Source organism: Capricornis sumatraensis, chromosome 9 (assembly GCF_032405125.1).
Source record: "Capricornis sumatraensis isolate serow.1 chromosome 9, serow.2, whole genome shotgun sequence".
Lineage (NCBI taxonomy): Eukaryota > Metazoa > Chordata > Mammalia > Artiodactyla > Bovidae > Capricornis > Capricornis sumatraensis.
In genome coordinates this window covers 3,959,020-3,980,561 of record NC_091077.1, presented here as the reverse complement: position 1 = coordinate 3,980,561, position 21,542 = coordinate 3,959,020, and the positions used below count along the sequence as shown (strand labels likewise).

The 21,542-nt window shown below is 51.3% G+C and overlaps 1 protein-coding gene across 1 annotated transcript in view; it reads right to left on the bottom strand.

Annotated features, from left to right (window-relative positions):
- ADAMTS2 (ADAM metallopeptidase with thrombospondin type 1 motif 2) overlaps positions 1-21,542 on the bottom strand; it is a 260,157-nt gene that overhangs the window by 99,592 nt on the left and 139,023 nt on the right. The window contains exon 4 of the mRNA XM_068979734.1: positions 7,998-8,200. Within this exon, the coding sequence (XP_068835835.1) occupies positions 7,998-8,200 (203 nt within the window). The remainder of the gene's footprint in view (positions 1-7,997; positions 8,201-21,542) is intronic.

Below are 21,542 nucleotides of genomic sequence, written 5' to 3'. Positions count from 1 at the left end.
GGTCCATGGGATTCTCTAGGCAACAATACTGGAGTGGGTTGCTATTCCCTGCTCTAGGGGATCTTCTCAGCCCAGAGATCGAACCAAGGTCTCCACACTGCAGGCTGATTCTCTATCATCTGAGCCAATAGGGAAGCATATATGTAAACACCGCCTGCAGTGCAAGAGACCCCAGTTCGATTCCTGAGTCTGGAAGCCCCCCTGGAGAAGGGATAGGCTACCACTTCAGTATTCTTGGGCTTCTCTGGTGGCTCAATCGGTAAGGAATCCACCTGCAATCTGGGAGACCTGGGTTCGATCCCTGGGCTGGGAAGATTCCCTGGAGGAGGGCATGGCAACTCACTCCAGTACTCTGGCCTGGAGAATCCCCGAGGACAGAGGAGCCTGACAGGCTGCAGTCCTTGGGGTCACAAAGAGTCGGACAGGACTGAGCGACTAAGCACAGCACACAGCATATATGAACACACTGCTCTGACAATGGTCTTCAGTCTTCTCCGAACACATGCCTCCCTAGCCTCCCCTACAGCTGAGCCTAGAGAATAGCTGCTCTCCGTGCCTGACAAGCTAACTGGAGGTGCTGTGAACATGGAGGGTCGTGTCCCCACGTGGCTCCTTGGGATGCCCGGCTCACACGCCCACAGCACTGAGTTTGCAAGGAGAGTCTAGCTCAGGGGCTGGCAGCGTAATCCCCCCGACACCAGAGTCAGCTGCAGGCACGTTCAAGAGGGCTGATGGCCTCCCAGCCCGGGAGCACCAGACACAGCGGGGAGCACGTTTCCAAGGAAGAAGGATCAAACAGGATGTTTCCCAGCACAGGGGGGTGCCCAGGCATGGCAAAATTCATGATCATAATTAAAAATCCTAATTTTTTTCACTTAGAGTGACGATAAACAGAAAATTTAAAAGTCTTAACAAGCTGAGAGACTGTGAGAGAAAGGAAAAGGCTTTACTATTAATATATGTACCTTTTATGACACCTTTTTCTACTCTTTGAATAAAAGAACCATATTTTTAATATGCACTTGGCCCAAGAAGTTTTGTACCCAGTAGACATTCTGGGTGTGTGGCTACCACAGCTGAACAGTTCGGTGGTCCGTGAGAGCCAGGGTCTGGGAAGTGATGCTGCTGACAACAGGCCACGGGAGTCACTGTTGAAGGCAACCAGGACGAAACTCCAGAAGTCTAACTTCTGGGGAGGGCATGAAATGCCAAAGACAGTCCCCAAGGGGAAAAACCAGGGCGGGAAAGATCTCAGGACATGACTTCAAACAAAAGTGTAAGGCATTGACAAGCCACGCCCAACCAAAATAAAGGCGAACAACAAAACTGGGGGAAGCATTTCCCACACATACATCAGACAGAAAGTTAACCTATCTTAACAGTTCTTCAAAGTAACACAAAAGAAGCTAAAATCCGGGTAGAAGAAAGAAAATGAAGAGATCAATCATACACATATAAGATGATGGCGGTTTTAAAACATACGTGTATATATTTTAAATGGAACCTCATTGCCCCCAGATATCTACTGCTGCTGCTGCTGCTAACTCGCTTCAGTCCACAGCTTACAGCAAAAGTATACCCTTGTTGTAGCTATTAAATTGCCACAGCTAAAAATGATCTGGTGGTGTGAGCAGATGAAGAGATGGGCGTTTACTCAGTGGAACATGAATAGCTGAAACCATAACAGCACATTCTGACATAATGCACACACCTGCTGACCAGGGATAGTAGTTTTAGGAACTTAGTTTAAGGAAATAGTGAAGGATAAGCAAAAGATTCAGCTATAACATTCATTACTATTAGTGGCTGAACTGATATCTAAAAGGGAAATAAATCCTGCTACATGAGTAATATAAATGATCGATCATAAAAAAAATATGCTATACTCACAAAGAGCAATGTTATGCCATCACTAGAATGAGGTTCGGTTCAGTTCAGTCACTCAGTGGTGGCTGTCTCTTTGAGACCCCATGGACTGCACCACAACAGGCTTCCCTATCCATCACCAACTCCTGGAGCTTGCTCAAACTCATGTCCATCAAGTTGGTGATGCCATTCAATCGTCTCATCCTCTGTCATCCCCTTCTCCTCCTGCCCTCAATCTTTCCCAGCGTCAGGGTATTTTCCAGTGAGTCAGTTCTTCACATCAGGTGGCCAAAGTATTGGAGCTTCAGCTTCAGCATCAGTCCTTCCAACGAATATTCAGGACTGATTTCCTTTAGGATGGACTGGTTGGATCTCCTTGCAGTCCAAGGGTCTCTCAAGAGTCTTCTCCAACACCACAGTTCAAAAGCATCAGTTCTTCGGTGCTCAGCTCTCTTTATGGTTCAATTCTCACATCCATACATGACTGCTGGAAAAACCATAGCTTTGACTAGACAGACCTTTGTTGGCAAAGCGACGTCTCTGCTTTTTAATATAATAAATGAGGTACCAATAAAATGAGGTACTAGGCAATAATTGGTAGGAGAAAACACTCACAACTTATAGGAATATATTCTAATTTTCCATCATAAGTAGCATATCAGACATGTTAAATAGAATATTTTAATAAACAAACAATGTTACTTTTCTAGATTTGAGGAGAAAAAGAAGGAAACTAGAACTCACAAGAGGTGCTTGAACAGGTTGGTGGGAGGGTTCTGAACACAATGAGACCCTTTCTAAATCCAGGTGGCTCTCCTGAAGCGCTCAGCAAATATTTCCAACCCTCCTCACACTCCAGAGATTCTGAGATTTAAAGAGGAATGGATTCATTCCCATTTTCTTACAAAAAAAGGGCATAAAATGTCTTGCCCATTAATTTGGAAGGAAGTGACATCTTGCACAATTTCCTACTGCCCTTATGGTCACATTCAAGTCCCTCTACTGACCCTTCCTTGCCTCCAGTTCCGCCTCTTACCTGGGCCCCTTGCTTCCCACATTGGCCCTATTTCACTTCTGACATAGAGCTGATACCTAATAAACACTGGTTGATCATACTGTATGGACAGGAGCTCTGTGGATTATGATAGAAGAGGCTGTGCTGCATTAACAGAGAATCTACCACATCTCCGTAGCTTAATAGGGTAAAAGCTGGGATGCGTTCTCCTGCACACATCAAAGCTTTATGTAGCCCCATTCTGTAGCTGCAGCTACTGGGATGTGTGGCTTCCAAGGTCCCTGTGGCAGAAAGAGAGGGAGGGAAGGGACACGGCAGCTCTCAGCTGCCTTAGCCAAGAGGCAACCTCTGTCGTTTCCACACAGGCTGTCAGATAAAACTAGCCCCACAACCCCAAGTGAGGTGCAAGGGAGGCTGGGAACTGGACGGGAGGGGAGCACATGAATACTTGATGAACCTGGAATGTCTGCATCACAGCAGGACCCGTGTCCCATCCCAGGCTCTGCCACGACGAGACCCCAGAGGGAGCCCTGCAAGCAGAATCACTGAGTGGTGAGGGACCCCAAGGTAGCTCAGCGCTGCCGGGGCTGAGCCACACCGACACCCGGCCCCCTCGGCCTGGTTGCTTCTCGGAGCCCACAGTTCCCAGGTTCTTGCCACCAGACCCCTGCCAGACCCTCCTCCCAGAGCCTCTACGGCCTTCCTCAGGGAGCAGGCTGTCCGCCCAGGGCCAGCCCCAAGCCTGGGAGCTGGGAACACTTCTGCCCTGGTCCTGGCCGTTTTCACTCTGGGCCAGCCTCCTGTCTCCCACAGCACCGCTCTGGCTCCGAGCGCTGGGGAGCCTCCTGATGAGCTGTGCACCTACAGGAAGAGGGAGGCCTACCCTGGCCAGGCCTCGTGGGGCCCCTGGGGCTCTGGCCGCAGATCCCAGTGGGCCAGCACCTGCAGGGTCTAAAGGCCCCCACTCCCACAGCTGCCCATGGCACTATCGGTCAAGTTCAGAGGCAGGGCACAGCAGGCAGGAAGTGGAATGGTGCCTCCCAAGGACTGGAGAGAGGGGCACTGGGGAGTTACTGCTTATCAGGTACAGAGGGGCAGTTCTGCAAGATGGAGAGAGCTCTGGAGATGGGTGGCAGTGATGCCTGGCTGCACAATAAGGTGAGTATGCTTAAGGCAACACAGGACCCAAGCAGGGTGCCTCATCTCCCGCGAACACCCTGCACCCTTAGAGCGGGAGCTCAGCATGGAGGCTCAGACGCCTCCCGCTGCGGTGTCTCCCTGAGCCCAGGAGAGTCCGCCAGGCCCTCTGCCTCTGCAGGACCAACCCCCGAGCCTGGGGCACGCACCACCTGCTGGATGCAAGCGGGGAAACAAGACATGGCCCAGTTACTCTTTCCCGGCTCCTCCGATTCATCTCCTATAATCCCTTTTCTGTTACAATAAACTTTGTCTCAACAGCAGAATTTTTATACTTCTCATGCTTTTCAGGAAACTAACCAAACCATCCCTTTACCCCCAAATCGAGGTTCAGTTGGATCATGAGGGTGTAAATGAATAAACTGAAGTTAACTCTAGACTTCCTCCCAGCACTTCATGGGCACAAGGTGTGTGCGGCAGAGAGGGCTTTCACCCCAGGCAAAAGGCAGAGTTGGTCCACAAGCCTCAGGAAGACACTCCAACTGCAGGATTCTTGCCAGACTTGTTAAGAATAATTCTAAATCTGCTATCGCTAAACTATTAATAAATATCATCACCATCACAATAAAAAAAACACATTTAGTTAGAGACTGAAAAGCAGGTTCATCTTCATTTATTTAATTTAATCCTCATTGACAATTCAAGATGAAAATGACTGCCCATTTTAAAGATGAGAAAACCAAGGCTTAGAAGATTGAAGCCCATTCTCTGAGACATAGCTGGTAGTGGTAGGGCCAAGAGTAATCCAGATACAAGTAATAAGAAACATGTATCTGGGCTCTGCCCCTCATTCCTGGCACAAACCTTCTAAAATCCTTGTAATTTCCTGAATGATAGGGGTGACAGGAGCACCTTATGCTATTTATAATGAGCCCCTTTCAACCCTACCTGAGCTCATGTTAATGAAGATGTTCTTGGTGGGCCCTTAGATTGTTCAGGGTCCGGGCTGGTAGCCAGAGGAACCAGCGGTATGATTAGAGTTGGAACTTTCAGCCCCATCCCCGACCTTCAGGGAAAAGGGAAGAGCTGGAGACTGAGTCCAGTCACCCATGGGCTTCCCTGTGGCTCAGTCAGTAAAGAATCTTCCTGCAACGCAGGAGACCCAGGTTTGATCTCTGGGTTGGGAAGAAAAGACGCCCTGAAGAAGAGAATGGCAACCGATTCCAGTATTCTTGCCTGGGAAATCCCATGGGCAGAGAATTCTGGCGGGCTACGGTCCATGGGATCTCAAGAGTCAGACATGAGTTAGCGGCTAAACTACCACCTCCATCCATGGCCAGTGAGTCCCACCAATCACGCCTACAAGACAAAATCTCCATTAAATTCTAAACAATGGAGTTTGGAGTGCTTCTCGGTTGGTGAGCACATCAAGGTGCTGGCAGGGAAGTGAACCCAGAAGGGCCACGGAGGCTCCATGCGCCTCCCCCGTGCGTTCCTCCATTTGGCTCTTCCTCAGCTCTCCTCAGCTGTGTGCTTTTTAATAACCGGCGATAGTGAGTAAAGTGGTTCCCTGAGTCAGGAACTATTCCTGCAAATTATTGAACCTGAGGAGCTGGTGGTTGCTTGGTCAGAAGTACAGCTGACATCTTAAACTTCTGGGGCTTGAGATGAGCGTTTAAAGAGGCGCTGTCTCGTGAGACTGAACTCTTACCTTCTGGGGTCTATGCTAATTCTGGTCGTTAGTGTCACGAGGGTTGGTATGAGTAGGGGAAACGAGTAGTTTTCCTTTACTAGGATTCGGGACTCTAATTCCACACCAGTCCTTTTGGCCACTGAGTTGGAGAGCGGTATAATGCTTGAGGAAAAACATATATTTTGAAGGCAGACAAGACTTTATATTCTACTGATTTTATAGAGTTAGTGTGAAGATTTCCAGAGATATGCATGATAAGTGACTGGTACAAGCCTGCCACACAGAATCACATATTAAGATCTCGATATCTGGGGCTTTCCTGGCAGTCAAATAATGAAAACTCTCCTTTCCAATGCAGGGGGGGTGGGCAGGTTCAATCCCTGGTTGGGGAACTAAGATCCCACATGCCTCTCAGCCAAAAATCCAGAACATAAACAACAGAAGCAATATTGTAACAAATTCGATACAGAGTTTTTTTTTTTTTTAAAAAAAGAGCTCCATATTTGTAGCCATCATGGTATTGTTATTATTATATTAGAGGTAATTTTCAAAAGTAAGTAAGATTAAGTGTGACAACACTCTCCAAAGTAAAATAACAGCTGCAAATGTAACAGATGTCAGCCCACTTTGCAGATGAGGTGGCTGCATTCCAGAGTCAGTGTCTTACCTAAGGCAGGTGGAGAGGAAGAGAGGAAGAGAGGCAGGCAGGCAGGGGCCTCCTGGTCCCCGTGACCAGCTCACTCTTATCTTCTCTCTTGCTCCTGACCTATCCCTTCACCGGGGCTCTGGGAGCAGGGTCTTGCCCACGGGCCAGCTGGGTCCCCAGGGGCTCACCGTGGCCCAGGAAGCAGAGCAGAGCAGAGCGGACAGGCTGGGGCACACAACCCTGCTGCTTTAGGACGCCCCATCCCCGGGGCTTCCCTGGTTGCCTCCAGCCCCCTGTAAACCCACTTCTCCCACGCACACAGGCCCCCTCCTATGCTCCCAGCAGGGCTCAGCGGAGGTGCCAGGCTGTGAGGGGCAGGCCCTCTCGCCACTCAGGGCAGGCAGGGGTGCACTCTCTGCAAGGTCAGAATTCTGCACCTTCTGGGGTGGGAGGGCCGGCATGTGGGGAGGCGGGACGGCGCGACCTGTCAGGAGAGCGGTGGGGCACGTGCGCGGTGATGCCACAGGGGGCCTGGGTGGCACACAGTCGCTCAGCTAAGGAGCCCGGCCTCACAGGGAGACACGGATACTCTCTTCAGTCTTTAGTTCTTCTGACTACCTCAAGGAGAAACCTCGGACGGGTGCTATTCTCTGTCCTCCTCTCTGACACACGCTAATCTCCCTTCTGCAGAGCAGAAAGCAGAGCCGTCCAGCTGGGGCTGAAACTGTTGTTCAGTCACTCAGTCGTGTCCGACTCTTTGCGACCCCATGGACTGTGGCACGCCAGGCTTCCCTGACCGTTACCATCTCCCCGAGTTTTCTCAAATTCAGGTCCATTGAGTTGGCGATGCCACCCAACCATTTCATCCTCTCATCCCCTTATCACCGTGCCTTTTAGTTTCAGATTGCCTTTACAATAAACTGGGCCTCCCTGGTAGCTCAGCTGGTAAAGAACCCGCCTGCAATGCAGGAGACCCCAGTGATTCCTGGGTCGGGAAGATCTGCTGGAGAAGGGATAGGCTACCCTTTCCAGTGTTCTTCGGCTTCCCTGGTGGCTCAGCTGATAAAGAATCTGCCTGCGATGTGGGAGACCTGGGTTTGATCTCTAGGCTGGATCCCTGGGCTGGGAAGATTCCCTGGAGAAGGGAACAGCTACCCACTCCAGTATTCTGGCCTGGAGAATTCCATGGACTGTATAGCCCATGGCGTTGCAAAGAGTCGGACAGGACCGAGGGACTTTCAGTTTACAATAAAGTGAGGCTGCCTTTGTAAATAATTTTAAGCTTTTACAAAATCAGTTGATTTATGGGAAAACACATAGCCTACACAATGTGGGTATTATGAAAAATTAAGGACCCTAGTACACAAATGATGAGTGTCTAGAAAATGGCCTTAGCATATAAACGGCTTTGCCAAGTCAGAATCCCCACCAACATTTGCAGATAAGAAAAGTCAGGCTAAACAAGGTCGACAGGAGGGTCACCTCTTCTTACCTGTAGACCCAGAGCCTCCCTGTGACCATTTCACTCATGCCCAGCTCCACCAGGAAACTGTGGCAAGCAGAGATGCCCCGGCCCACCTATGCCCGCAGCCTCCCAGCCCCACTCCAGAGCCCTCTGCCGCCACCGCACCCCCACTCACGATGTTCATGAGGGTAAGCAAGTACTTCTGCACATGCTCCTTCCCATGGAACTGGACCACAGAGTCGTCCACGCCCAGCAGGACCTCGATGTTGTAGTCGTCATCAGCAGCATGCCTGCGCACCCTCCTCCTGGAGCTGCTGACTCGCTCCTCCAGAACACCCAGAGCACGGCTGAGGCTGTCCAGGCTGTCTGGGGAGACCCCTGGAAGGAGAGAGAGGACACAGCCTATAGCAGCAGTCCAGGCTCAACAAGGCCACTGCAGCCGGAAAAAAAACCCCACTCAGATGCAACTCAGCCCCTGCAAGATGCCAGTGTGGCCATCAGCCTGCCATCATCAGAGCGCTGTAACCCAGGGCAATTCTGTTCCCATTTCACGGAAGAGCAAACTGAGGTTCAGATAGCGCAGTTGTGATGGGCAAGTCAGCTCAGACCCGGTAGCACAGAAACCCACAGCTCGGCCATCCCAGAGGCAGGGCCTGGCACCCAGTGATGAACAGAGGGGAGGGAGGCTGGGTGGACAGAGCCAGCTCTTTTCACCCATTCACATACTCACCCAGGGCCAAAGGGCTGGTCCCCCAAGTGTTACCAGCCCATTTATAACTGGGGAAATTGAGGCCCAGCCCAGGTGGCACATGTTTCACAGAGTCTTCCCAGACAGCTCCCCTCTGGGGCTTTTGGCTCAGTCCCTGGCTGAAGCAAAGTCCCTCCTCTCTCAGCCCGGTCCGCTCACTCCCTCCTGGGCTGGGACCAGCCCGTGGGTACCCTTCCCCTGCCCAGACCTGTGCCTGCCCCTGGTGCCAGGTGCTGAGGAGACGAGAGCCTGCCTGATAGTCATGCAGAGCCCAGGCTGAGCCCTCACATGGCAGCTACTCCGCAGTCTGCTGGCCAGGGATCACTCCAGCCCCCACAGACTAACACGTGACTCGGAGCGGGGCAGCCCGTCTGGGGCCTGGGGCCGTGCTGAGGGCCCAGGGGCTGCGTCCCATCAGGCCAGGACCCCAGGGCGTCACTGCGTCTTCTGCAGAGCTGCAGCATGTCTCCATTCCTTCTACTTCCCCACTGGGCCTGGAGCCCCCCAGGGACGCTGCCCCCACCTCTCAGGGTTGCAGCTGAGTTGGCTGGGACCTTCAGCATTGCTGGCAGCCACAGACCACACTGCCCAGTAAGAACCAGTGCCAGCGTCTCTGGAAGCCCCTCACACCCCTGCATGGATCTCTGTGTCCGCTCCAGGCCCCTGACCCCAGGGTCCCCCCGCTCCTCGGCATTCCTGGTGAGGGGAGAAGCAGGTGTGTCTCAGAAACTCTTGCCCTGGGAAGGGCCTAGGGCATCAGGTTATCATGACATCATCAAAGAGTCTTCCAGAACAATTCTCACTCGTCCTCCAGGCTCTTGTCTACTGTCTCCTCTGGAGGCACAGCAAGGCAGCCTGTCACCAAGGTCCTGCTCCACCAGCGGGCCCTCTGCTTATGTGTCCTTATCCAGTGCTGACAAAAGGCCTCTTTGATGGGCATTACTGACTCCACTTTACAGACAGGAGGACTGACAGAGCCCCCCAGCCAGGCAGAAACTCTCTTCTTTACACCTGCTGTCTGTTAGCTTCGGGGCACAAACGTGCCACCTGGTCGCTGGCAGACCAAGAAGAGGAGGCGAAGGAGCTGTGGAAGGGGAAGGGCTTCACAGAGAAGTGGAATAAGGTGGGGCTGCGCTGAGGGTCCACGGCATTCCTGAACTTCCCGGGGCCCTTGTGTCTCTACCACAGCCCTGTAGGCCCCCGTGTCCCCTCATATGCACAGGCACACACACACTGCACGTACACGCGCACACACACAGTCCACACACACGCACACATGCACAGTCCACACACACGCACTCACACACACTCCACACACACGCACTCACACACACTCCACACACACGCACTCACACACACTCCACACACACGCACACACGCACACTCCACACACACGCACTCACACACACAGTCCACACACACGCACTCACACACACTCCACACACATGCACACACACACACTCCACACACACCCACACACACACACTGCATATACATGCACACACACACAGTCCACACACACGCACACACACAGTCCACACACACGCACACATGCACAGTCCACACACACGCACTCACACACACTCCACACACACGTACACATGCACACTCCACACACACGCACTCACACACACAATCCACACACACGCACTCACACACACAGTCCACACACATGCACTCACACACACTCCACACACGCACACATACACACTCCACACACACGCACACACGCACAGTCCACACACACGGACTCACACATACACTCCACACACGCACTCACACACACTCCACACACACGCACTCACGCACACTCCACACACACGCACACACGCACACTCCACACACACGCACTCACACACACAATCCACACACACGCACTCACACACACAGTCCACACACACGCACTCACACACACTCCACACACACGTACACATGCACACTCCACACACACGCACTCACACACACAGTCCACACACACGCACTCACACACACAGTCCACACACACGCACTCACACACACTCCACACACGCACACATACACACTCCACACACACGCACACACGCACACAGTCCACACACACGCACACACTCCACACACATGCACTCACACACAGTCCACACACACGCACTCACACACACTCTACACACGCACACATACACACTCCACACACACGCACACACGCACACAGTCCACACACACGCACTCACACACACTCCACACACACGTACACATGCACACTCCACACACACGCACTCACACACACAATCCACACACACGCACTCACACACACAGTCCACACACATGCACTCACACACACTCCACACACGCACACATACACACTCCACACACACGCACAGTCCACACACACGCACTCACACATACACTCCACACACACGCACTCACACACACTCCACACACACGCACTCACACACACTCCACACACACGCACACACGCACACTCCACACACACGCACTCACACACACAGTCCACACACACGCACTCACACACACTCCACACACATGCACACACACACACTCCACACACACCCACACACACACACTGCATATACACGCACACACACACAGTCCACACACACGCACACATGCACAGTCCACACACACGCACTCACACACACTCCACACACACGTACACATGCACACTCCACACACACGCACTCACACACACAGTCCACACACACGCACTCACACACACTCCACACACGCACACATACACACTCCACACACACGTACACATGCACACTCCACACACACGCACTCACACACACAATCCACACACACGCACTCACACACACAGTCCACACACATGCACTCACACACACTCCACACACGCACACATACACACTCCACACACACGCACACACGCACAGTCCACACACACGCACTCACACATACACTCCACACACACGCACTCACACACACTCCACACACACGCACTCACACACACTCCACACACACGCACACATGCACACTCCACACACACGCACTCACACACACAGTCCACACACACGCACTCACACACACTCCACACACATGCACACACACACTCCACACACACCCACACACACACACTGCATATACACGCACACACACACAGTCCACACACACGCACACACACAGTCCACACACATGCACTCCACACACACGCACTCACACACACTCCACACACACGCACTCACACACACTCCACACACACTCCACACACACGCACACACACACTCCACACACACGCACACACACACACTCCACACACACGCACACACACACACAGTCCACACACACGCACTCACACACACTCCACACACGCACACAGTCCACACACACGCACACACACACACACTCCACACACACTCACACTCCACACACACGCACTCACACACACTCCACACACACGCACACAGTCCACACACACACACACACACACAGTCCACACACATGCACACACTCACACTCCACACACACGCACGCACACACACTCCACACACATGCACACACGCACACTCCACACACACACACACAGTCCACACACACACGTACACACAGTCCACACACACGCACTCACACACAGTCCACACACATGCACACACTCACACTCCACACACATGCACACACACACACCACACACATGCACACACACACACTCCACAGTCCACACACACGCACTCACACACACTGCATAAACATGCACACACACAAGGTCCACACACACGCACACACTCACACTCCACACACACATGCACACACACACTCCACACACATGCATGCACACACACTCCACACACATGCACACACACAGTCCACACACATGCACACACACTCCACACACACGCACGCACACACACTCCACACACATGCACACACGCACACTCCACACACACACACGCACACTGCATATACATGCACACACACAGTCCACACACACACAGTCCACACACATGCACGCACACACAGTCCACACACATGCATGCACACACACTCCACACACATGCACACACGCACACTCCACACACACACACGCACACACACATGTACACACAGTCCACACACACACACGCACACACACACGTACACACAGTCCACACACACACACACACACACTCCACACACACACGCACACACACTCCACACACACGCACACACACACACAGCAGGCACTGCCAAGGGCCGCTCCAGGGCCGGCGCCTGTGCAGAGCTCGTCCTTCTGCTGGGCTCTCTGGAGATGATTCAGGGCCATCCCTGCTGCTCCCAGGGGAGACATCGGCTACTTAAACCTGACGGGGTGGGGTGAGGAATGGCTGCTCTATTTTTACACATTTATTTCTTTGCATTTTCAACAAGCAGGGACAGTTCACCTTCAGAACCACCTTGGGAAGCAGAAAGATGATAATTTTCATAAAAAAAGAACTCTTCCTGGGGAAGAGGCTGGAGGATACCCTCTGCCCCTGTCAAGCCAGGGTTCACTGACAGGTGGTCCCTGGGCAAAACCAGACCACGGGGTTGCCTGTTAGCGCTGTTTTTTTTAAATACCACATTTGGTCAACAGTATTTCAAATTTCGAGATTTCATGTTAAAAATCTAGACTAGCCAGCTTGTCTAAGAAATGAGGAAACGGAGCCACTGTAGAGGGGAGAGGGGGGTTCACACTGTGCTCTGGAGTGACGGCCATGCCTGGGACATGGCACAGAGGTCTGGGTCCCCAGCGCTCCTGGCCTGCTGTCCTCTCTGCAGGTCTCAGCGTGGGCCCCAGACCCTGAACCATGAAGCCACTGTGCAGCGACTTTGCCTGACGTTCTCTAAGGAGGGCTTGGGGCCACCATCAGGACATGCTGGCTGGGGTACATCTTAGAGTTGCTTCTGTTAAGCAAACTCTGTTTTAACTAAACCGTGTGTTACAGGTCCATAAAGACAGCAATGTTTCCTAAGAATGCACTAGAAACATTAATTGTACCACATGCATAATTGTTCTTATCATTATTATCTCAATCATGATAATGTTGGAGGGTGACTTGGATATTATGTCCTAGAACCACCCCCAAGACCCAGCTCCTGTACAGATGTGCTTGAATCCAAAGGGAAAGGCAGATGAAGGGAAGCAAACAGGGCCCCCCAAGCAATTCGAAGGCGGCAGCTCTGCCCTGCAGTCAGTCCCTGGGAGCCCCAGCCCTGCTCAGCCCTAGCAGGGCACAGGGAGCCACCCCTAGACCCAGGGCCCCCAGACCTAGGACCACGTGAGCGCGGACGGGATCCAACAGTCAGGCTGACGCTCCACTTTCTCATTCTTGGGTGTCTCCCAGTTTCCCTACAGTGAGTGCAACCCTACAGGCTAGGCCACACGGAGATCCCAGCCATGCCCTGGTGCCGGGTCCTAGCAGGCCTGCCCCTCAGGTTGAGAGTCCCGCTCAGGTCCTCAGTGGGCTGTTCTTGGTTACTTGCAACCACGCCCAGCCTCAGGGCCTGTCTGCCTCTGCCTGTCCAGCCTATAGGCCCTAGCTCCTCTCGGCCCCCCTCCTGTCTCCCCCGGCAGCTCCTGCACGCTCTTAAGTGGCCAGGCCTCAGTGACCCAGAGCTTACCCAGCCCTGTGCCTGACCCCTCATTTCCGGCCGGGCCTGGACACTGAGCAGTCCACACTGCCCATCTCCTGCCGAGGACGGAGGACAATCTGTCCTGGATCCTGACACAGCCACCTCTGTGCACCACCTCCCACACAGGGAGAAGTCACCAGTCCCTCTTGGGGGCTGATCCACAGCAGACGGGAGCAGACTGGACCCCAGCAGGCCGAGGTGCCCCTGAGTGGAGGTGTCTGCGGCAGGACCCTGTGTTTTCAATGGGTAACCATGGGCTTTTAGTTTCTGGCATTCCCTGTGCTGGGGGCACCCTTCTGGTGAGCTCATGTCTCAGGCAAAGGATGATACAACAGGAAGCCTCTAAGAGCTTCCCTCATTTGAGCATCTCTACAGGAGGGCAGACAAAATCCCTCAAAGAATCAGTAGCAGTCTGTGGACAGGACGGAAGAAGGGGATGCAGAATTGCATCCAGGAAACCCCGAAGTGCCTGCCCTCCAGGGAACAAGCAGGTCACAGAAGCCAAGCTCACCCACAGTGCCTGGATCACAGGACCCTGCCCGGCTCCCGCTGCCCCTGCAGCCTGGTACGCTGGGGCGTGTGCACAGCCCTTCAGAGTGATAAGCCTCCACTATGATCCAGCCATCCAATCTTCAGCAAGTAGGAGGCTCCTCACCATCCTCATTACTGTCTCATTTTAGCATCAAGGAGCCTCAGGAAGATAAACCGATGCAGACAAGTCACACCACAGAGGAGGGGCCAGGACTTGGCTCAAGTCACAGCACCCAAAGTTGTTGATGAGCCCCGGAGTGGCCTGTGTATCTCACCAGCAGCAAGAGATGGTGTGGGGAAACTGAAATTGGGAGAAACAAGCGAGCGTGTTTAGTGCAGAGAAGAGCAATCCCAGGGACCTGGGTCTATAAACGCCGTGCAGCAGGTGTGGGCTCAAGGGGCCTGGATGTTGGCTGTCCCCGTGCAAACCCCATGCCCAGGCCTTCACTGCACTCGTCTCTCCTGGGATGCCCTTTCTGCTGCTGCTGCTCCTGCCCAGATGTAGCCTTCCTATCAGGTCCAGCAGGAGCCCCCAAAAAGTCCACAGGGAACAGAGCTCACGGGCCTCTGCCTCCTGCACTGGACGTGGTCCCCATCTGCCTCCCCCAAGGACACACCTACAAGGGGAGGAGGGGGCACAGAGCCTTGAGAAGCCACTGCCCAGTGATGGGGAAGGCTGCTGTCGCTTCTCCAGGAAATGATCTTCCCCTCATTCCTCACTGGACCTACTCCCTCTCATTCTCCAGGTGTCAGCTGAAATGTCCCCTCCTAAGGGGGACTTGCCTTGTTTCATCCTAAATTAAAATAGGCTCTCTCTTCCCCCAGTGTCTCCGTGACAGCATCCTGTTTTCCTCTTTCATGGAATGTACCACTGTTTGCAGTCTGAATCTCATTTATGAATTTGCTTGGGCATTACCTGTCCACTCCACTTGAAGGAGGTCCCCTCGGGAGACAGGGGCCAAGTGTCTTGTATGCCTTGGTACCCCACAGATACACACAGGTACCCAGGTACCACACAGCAGGGCTGTGAGGGGCAGGAGCCACCTTAGAGACACAGTGGGAGGAAGCACAGACCCAGCAGTTGGGGGGGGGGGTGGGGGTGGGGAGGGGTGCCTCTGGGAGCTGGGCAGAAGGAGGGCAGGCACAGCAGGGCCAGGAAGCCCAGGCTTGGGATGGGGGAGCGGCAGCAAGAGCAAAAGGGAGGCAACTGGCAAAGGAGCATGAGCTGGCACAAGACCCTGCTGTAAATAACTTGTGCAAGGTGTAACTGAAACAAAATTACCCAGGAGAAGTTAAAACAAATGGGGCGAAGAGAGAGTTACCATGTAATTGCCCACAAAACAGAACCAGGCATAATGATATTTATGAGATAAAATATAATCTGACATTAAAGGGACAAATTGATCAACAGTTCATTGAAAAGATACAAAAGATAAGAAATTTCATTCACCTAACAGAGCTTCAACCTGATACAGGAGAAACAGGCAAAGCCACAGTTCTATGCGCATTTTAATCTATTTACTCCAGAAAACACCAGATGAATCAGCTGAAACATTAGGCAGGACTTGAATTACTGTGCGTGCTCGGTTACATCTGGCTCTTTGTGACCCCATCGACTGCAGCCCGCCAGGCTCAGGCTATCCACGGGAGTTTCCTGACGAGAATACTGAAGTGGGTTGCCATGCCCTCCTCTAGGGGATCTTCCCAACCCAGGAGTCAAATTCACATCTCTTGTCTCCTGTATTGCAAGCAAATTCTTTACCACTAACCCACCAGGGAAGCCCTGCGTTACTGTAGATCTGAATTACTAAAACAGCCTAATGTTTAAGCTCAACAACCAGAGAATGTGTGCTGTTCAAGCACAAGTTCCAAATTTCACTTACATTAGGACCAAAGGGAAACTCAAAAATCACGCCCACAGCTGCTATCATAGAGCAAAATCCGAGAAAACAAGACGGAAGGCTCTCAAACCCTAAACACCAGAAATTAAAAGCACAGGTCTAGTAAGCCTAGACTAAATAGAGAACATACATTCTAATTGTTGGCTCAAGTAGAAAACTTGAATAAACCTTAGAAAAAAATGGAAAAAAAAAAAAGCAGTCAAAGACAAGCTCAGAAGGTTTTACAGAAGAGTTTTACCAAACCTACAAGAAATAGTTAATTCTTATCCTCCATATAATCAGTATGCAAGCATCAATACCTTTCTTGTATGTAACAGACATCAGCTAGGAAACAGAATGGGAAAAGAGGCTTATCGACTATAAGAATCAACCCCACAAAATATCTAGGTATAAACAAAAATACGGAATGCAGAAAGATGACACAAAGAGTAATACAATATAGTCAAAACTCTCCCAAAAAGCATAAGACAATCTCAGTAATTGGAGGCACAATGACACTACCCGGGACTGCAAGCTGATGCTCTTCCAAATTAATCTATAAATTTAACACAATCTCCATTTTTTAAAAAACTGTTAAAATCTAGCAGTATAGTTCCAAAGTTCAACTGGAAGACTACATATGGGAGATTAGCTGGGAAAAAATATTAAAAAGGAATAATAACAAGGGGATATTTACCTTTCAAAATTTCAGAACGCATTACAAACTAATGTTAATTGGATCATAGTGGTATGAGTGTTATGAAACATAGATCATGGAACTGAATACAAAGTCTAAACACAAATCTAAGCATAGAAGGGACCTTAGGTAAAAATGGTACATTAAACACATACATCCAACTTTTCTCCTCCTTGGAACCCCATTATAATTTTAGTAAAGGGATGATTTTTTTTTTTTTTCTTAAATCACAAGCAAACAAGGACAGGGAGAGCAGGAGAGGAAAAAAATAACAGGACTGTTGTAGGCTGGAAAGCAGATGGCCATATGGCATTGGACTTAGTGCATCTGAGAAGCTGGCCAGATGCTTCCAGTTTGCATTGCCGAGTCCTCCAGAGGCACCAAGTACCTCTGGAAGTGGGACGATGAGTGGACTGAAATAAAGACTAGTTGATGGCTAATGCCAAATCCCTTCCTCACAACCTGCATCCACGGCCCAGTAACCAACACTGCATTGGTTTGGAAGCTCATTCTCCCTCAAGAAGATCTCTGGGCTGCAGGCACCAGCTGTAGTTGAGAGCACAGGTACCGTGCTAAAAAGGAGGATGAAACGAATGCTGAGACACCAGCCTGCTTCCACAATCCACTCCTAGAACGCTGGTAGTCAAGCCTTTATCCCGCAGGCAGGAAGCTGGAAGGAGGCTTCTCTAGGGAAGACCAAAGGCCAAAGGCAACATTACCATCCATGGCTCCCCTACAAGCTGCACCAAGCTCCCAGTCCCCTCTTTTCCTGCCCAGGCTTACACATGAGCAGCCAGCCAAGGACCTCCAGCTCTCCAGGGTAAGCCCCAGACTCCATAGATGGAGCTCAAAAAAAAAGCACAGCAATCAAAATGAGGAGAATGGAGGAAGCAGAGGCTACCTAGGAAGGTGGGGAACCCTATTATTAGTGACCCCTGAGAGCTCGAAGGAAATACTGCATCCACTGAACAAGAGCAAAACGAGAACAATCACAAGGGTTCTTTGGAATTAAAAACTTTTCAGCAGAAATAATAGATTCAGTGAAAGGATTGTGAAGACAAAGTTGAGACTCTCCCAGAAAGTAAAGCAGTAAGACCAAAAGGCTTGAACCATCAGGAAAAAGAGATAAGAAAATCGGAGGACCCGATCAAAGATGTATCGTCCATATACTAGAAACTTCATAAAGAAAGGAAAGCAGAGAGGAAATAACTAATGAAATTATTCAGGAAAATTCCTACAACTAAAAGGTGCTCCCAGACTGAAAGGGCCCAGCTAGCACCCAACACAGTAGATGAAAACACACCAGCACCAGGGCGCGTCATCATGAAATTTCAGAACACCAGTAAGATTCCACAGACTTTCACAGAGAATAAGAGAGGGTCAGAGGAAGCAGTTACAGAAGAAATCAAAGGAACCAGAAGCAGAATGGCTTTCAGTTCAGTTCAGTTCAGTAGCTCAGTCGTGTCCGACTCTTTGTGACCCCATGAATCGCAGCACGCCAGGCCTTCCTGTCCATCCCAACTCCTAGAGTTTATCCAAACTCATGTCTATCGAGTCCGTGATGCCATCCAGCCATCTCATCCTCTGTCGTCCCCTTCTCCTCCTGCCCCCAATCTTTCCCAGCATCAGAGTCTTTTCCAATGAGTCAACTCTTCGCATGAGGTGGCCAAAGTATTGGCGTTTCAGTTTTAGCATCAGTCCTTCCAATGAACACCCAGGACTGATCTCCTTTAGGATGGACTGGTTGGATCTCCTTTCAGTCCAAGAGTCTTCTCCAACACCACAGTGAAAAAGCACCAATTCTTCAGTGCTCAGCTTTCTTCACAGTCCAACTCTCACATCCATACCTGACCACTGGAAAAACCACAGCCTTGACTAGATGGACCTTTGTTGGCAAAGTAATGTCTCTGCTTTTGAATATGCTATCTAGGTTGGTCATAACTTTCCTTCCAAGGAATAAGCATCTTTTAATTTCACGGCTGCAAGAATGGCTTTAGACTTCTCAAACCAGCAGGAGCTCAGTTGGTAAAGAATCCGCCTGCAATGCAGGAGTCCAGTTCTATTCCTGGGTCAGAAAGATGCGCTGGAGAAGGTGTAGGCTGCCCACTCTAGGATTCTGGCCTGGAGAATTCCGTGGACTGTATGGTCCACGGGGTCGCAAAGAGTCAGACATGACTGAGTGACTTTTTCCCTTTCAAACAAGCATTAGATGCAGGAAAACAAATGGAGAAGATAACTTTCCCACAGATGACCTCCCCTGCGCAGGTGGTGCCCAGGACTCTGGGCCAGGCCCACCGCCCCTGCAGGAGTCTGCAAGCAGTGCAGAGAGCTGGGCTGGCCTCTGACCCCAGTCTATTCCATAAGTGCCATTCTCCCCTTCTCCACACACGGCAGTTTCTCCTCTGCAGGGAGGTAGTAGAGATTTGAGCTTCAGGGGTTCCTAAACACTGGGGCAGAGAGACTGACTCGTTCTCATCCTCACAGGGAACCTCCACGCACGTGCTTGTCCAGCAGAGGCCAGGGGTGTGAAAGCTGCTTATGAGCAACAGGCAGTCCTGGGGGAACCCGGAAGGTGCACTGGCATTAGAGTTCACAGCCTGCCTAATAAAGGGATCATAAGAAAGCATTTAGCTGAACTTTCTTCTAGCCCCTTTATCACTTCATTTTCATCACCCCTGGTCACCAGTTGGACTGGAACTGGTTTCTGCTTAGGTGCGAAGCCACGATTTGATTTTTTCCTCCTGTATCTAAACAGTGGTCCCAACATCATTAAAAAAAAAAAAAAAAAAAGACATATCTCCACAACCAGCTTTCTCTCCTTTCCCCTTGCAATGAGCACCATTCTAAGATAATCAAAGGGCATCCTTGTGATAGGGTGTATTTCTGCAAAATCAGTGCTGCTCTTTGACTGTGTTTGTTTTTAACTGACAAATGCTGCCACGTCGTGTCTCATCCTGTTTCTTTCTGCACTCACCACCCTAAGAGCTGTCTGTCTATGTGAATGTCACACTTCAAGCCTGTGTGGAGTGCAGCTGCCAGATTTGCCCCTCTTGTCCACTGATGACACCCAGGTTTCTGCCAACTCCACCCAGCCTACCCAAGCAACGTTGCCATGAACAGCATTCAGTTTCCTCCTGAGAGATCTATGGGGCTGTGACCACCTGTGCGCCCAGCCCAGGGGAGGGGAAAAGAGCCCCCAGGGCAAGGGTCAGTTCAAGGAGGGCACTGGGATGTCCTAAGGACACCCTGTGTTTAGGACGTAGACTCAAGAGTGAAATTACTGAGTTAACAGGCTCTTAGAATCATCGAGTAAGGATTGCCAGATTTCTAGGACGTCCACACCTGTTCTACTTCTGCCACTTACCAAATCATCCAGTTTTGAATTGCTGTCCTGACGTCTACTAATTTTGTTTAGTTTTATTATTTGCCCAGCCATTTAAAAAATATATATATGTATAAATGAATATCAAAGGTGATTAAATTAAAACAAAAGGCAAGCACACACCAACCATGCAAGGAGAGGGAGGCACTGCCCCCAGTGGGCGGAGGCTCCTGGAGGAGATGAATGGGGCAGCCTAGAGTCACGGCTGGTCTGGCTTCTGTTTCTCTGGGAAGTGACAAGGCCCTTTCTGGGGAACTTGCGAACAAGGTCACAAGTGAGTCTTGAGAAGCAACTCTCTGCAGACTGAGGTGTTGACCAGGTGCTGGACATGGTCCAGGTTTCCGGCCCAGCTCTCCTGCAACAAGCGCAGGCCCCTGCGAGGGCCACGGGCCAGACCTAGACTCCTGAGCACCAGCAGCCTGCGGGAGCACAGCGGTGCCACCAGCCAGGAGAGGTCATCTGGGGGAGAGTCTTCCTCTCCATTTGTTAACGACTGAGAGACAAGCCCTCTGTGACTGCAAATTCCCCTAAAGATGATCATTAAGATAAAATATGTTTACACAGAAGCATAATTAGGACACGGCAAAAGCACTGTTTGGAAGCCGGCAGGATCTTTGGAGGCTCTGCGAACAGAAAGAGGCTCAGCCCCACGGGGGCCATCAGCACAGAGCCCCACTGGTGAGCTTTATTAAAAGCAGCTCGTCAGGGTTATTTCATCCCAGCCCTTTATAACTTCATTACCAAGGCAGAATTCATTTTGCAACTCTGGCAGACACAGCCCGTCCAGTGTCACTTTTACGACTCGGGGTGGAGGGGAGGAGGGGTGGGGTGGCTGGGGCCTGACCAGCGTCTCGGCGCTCATCCACCAGGGCCACATCTGT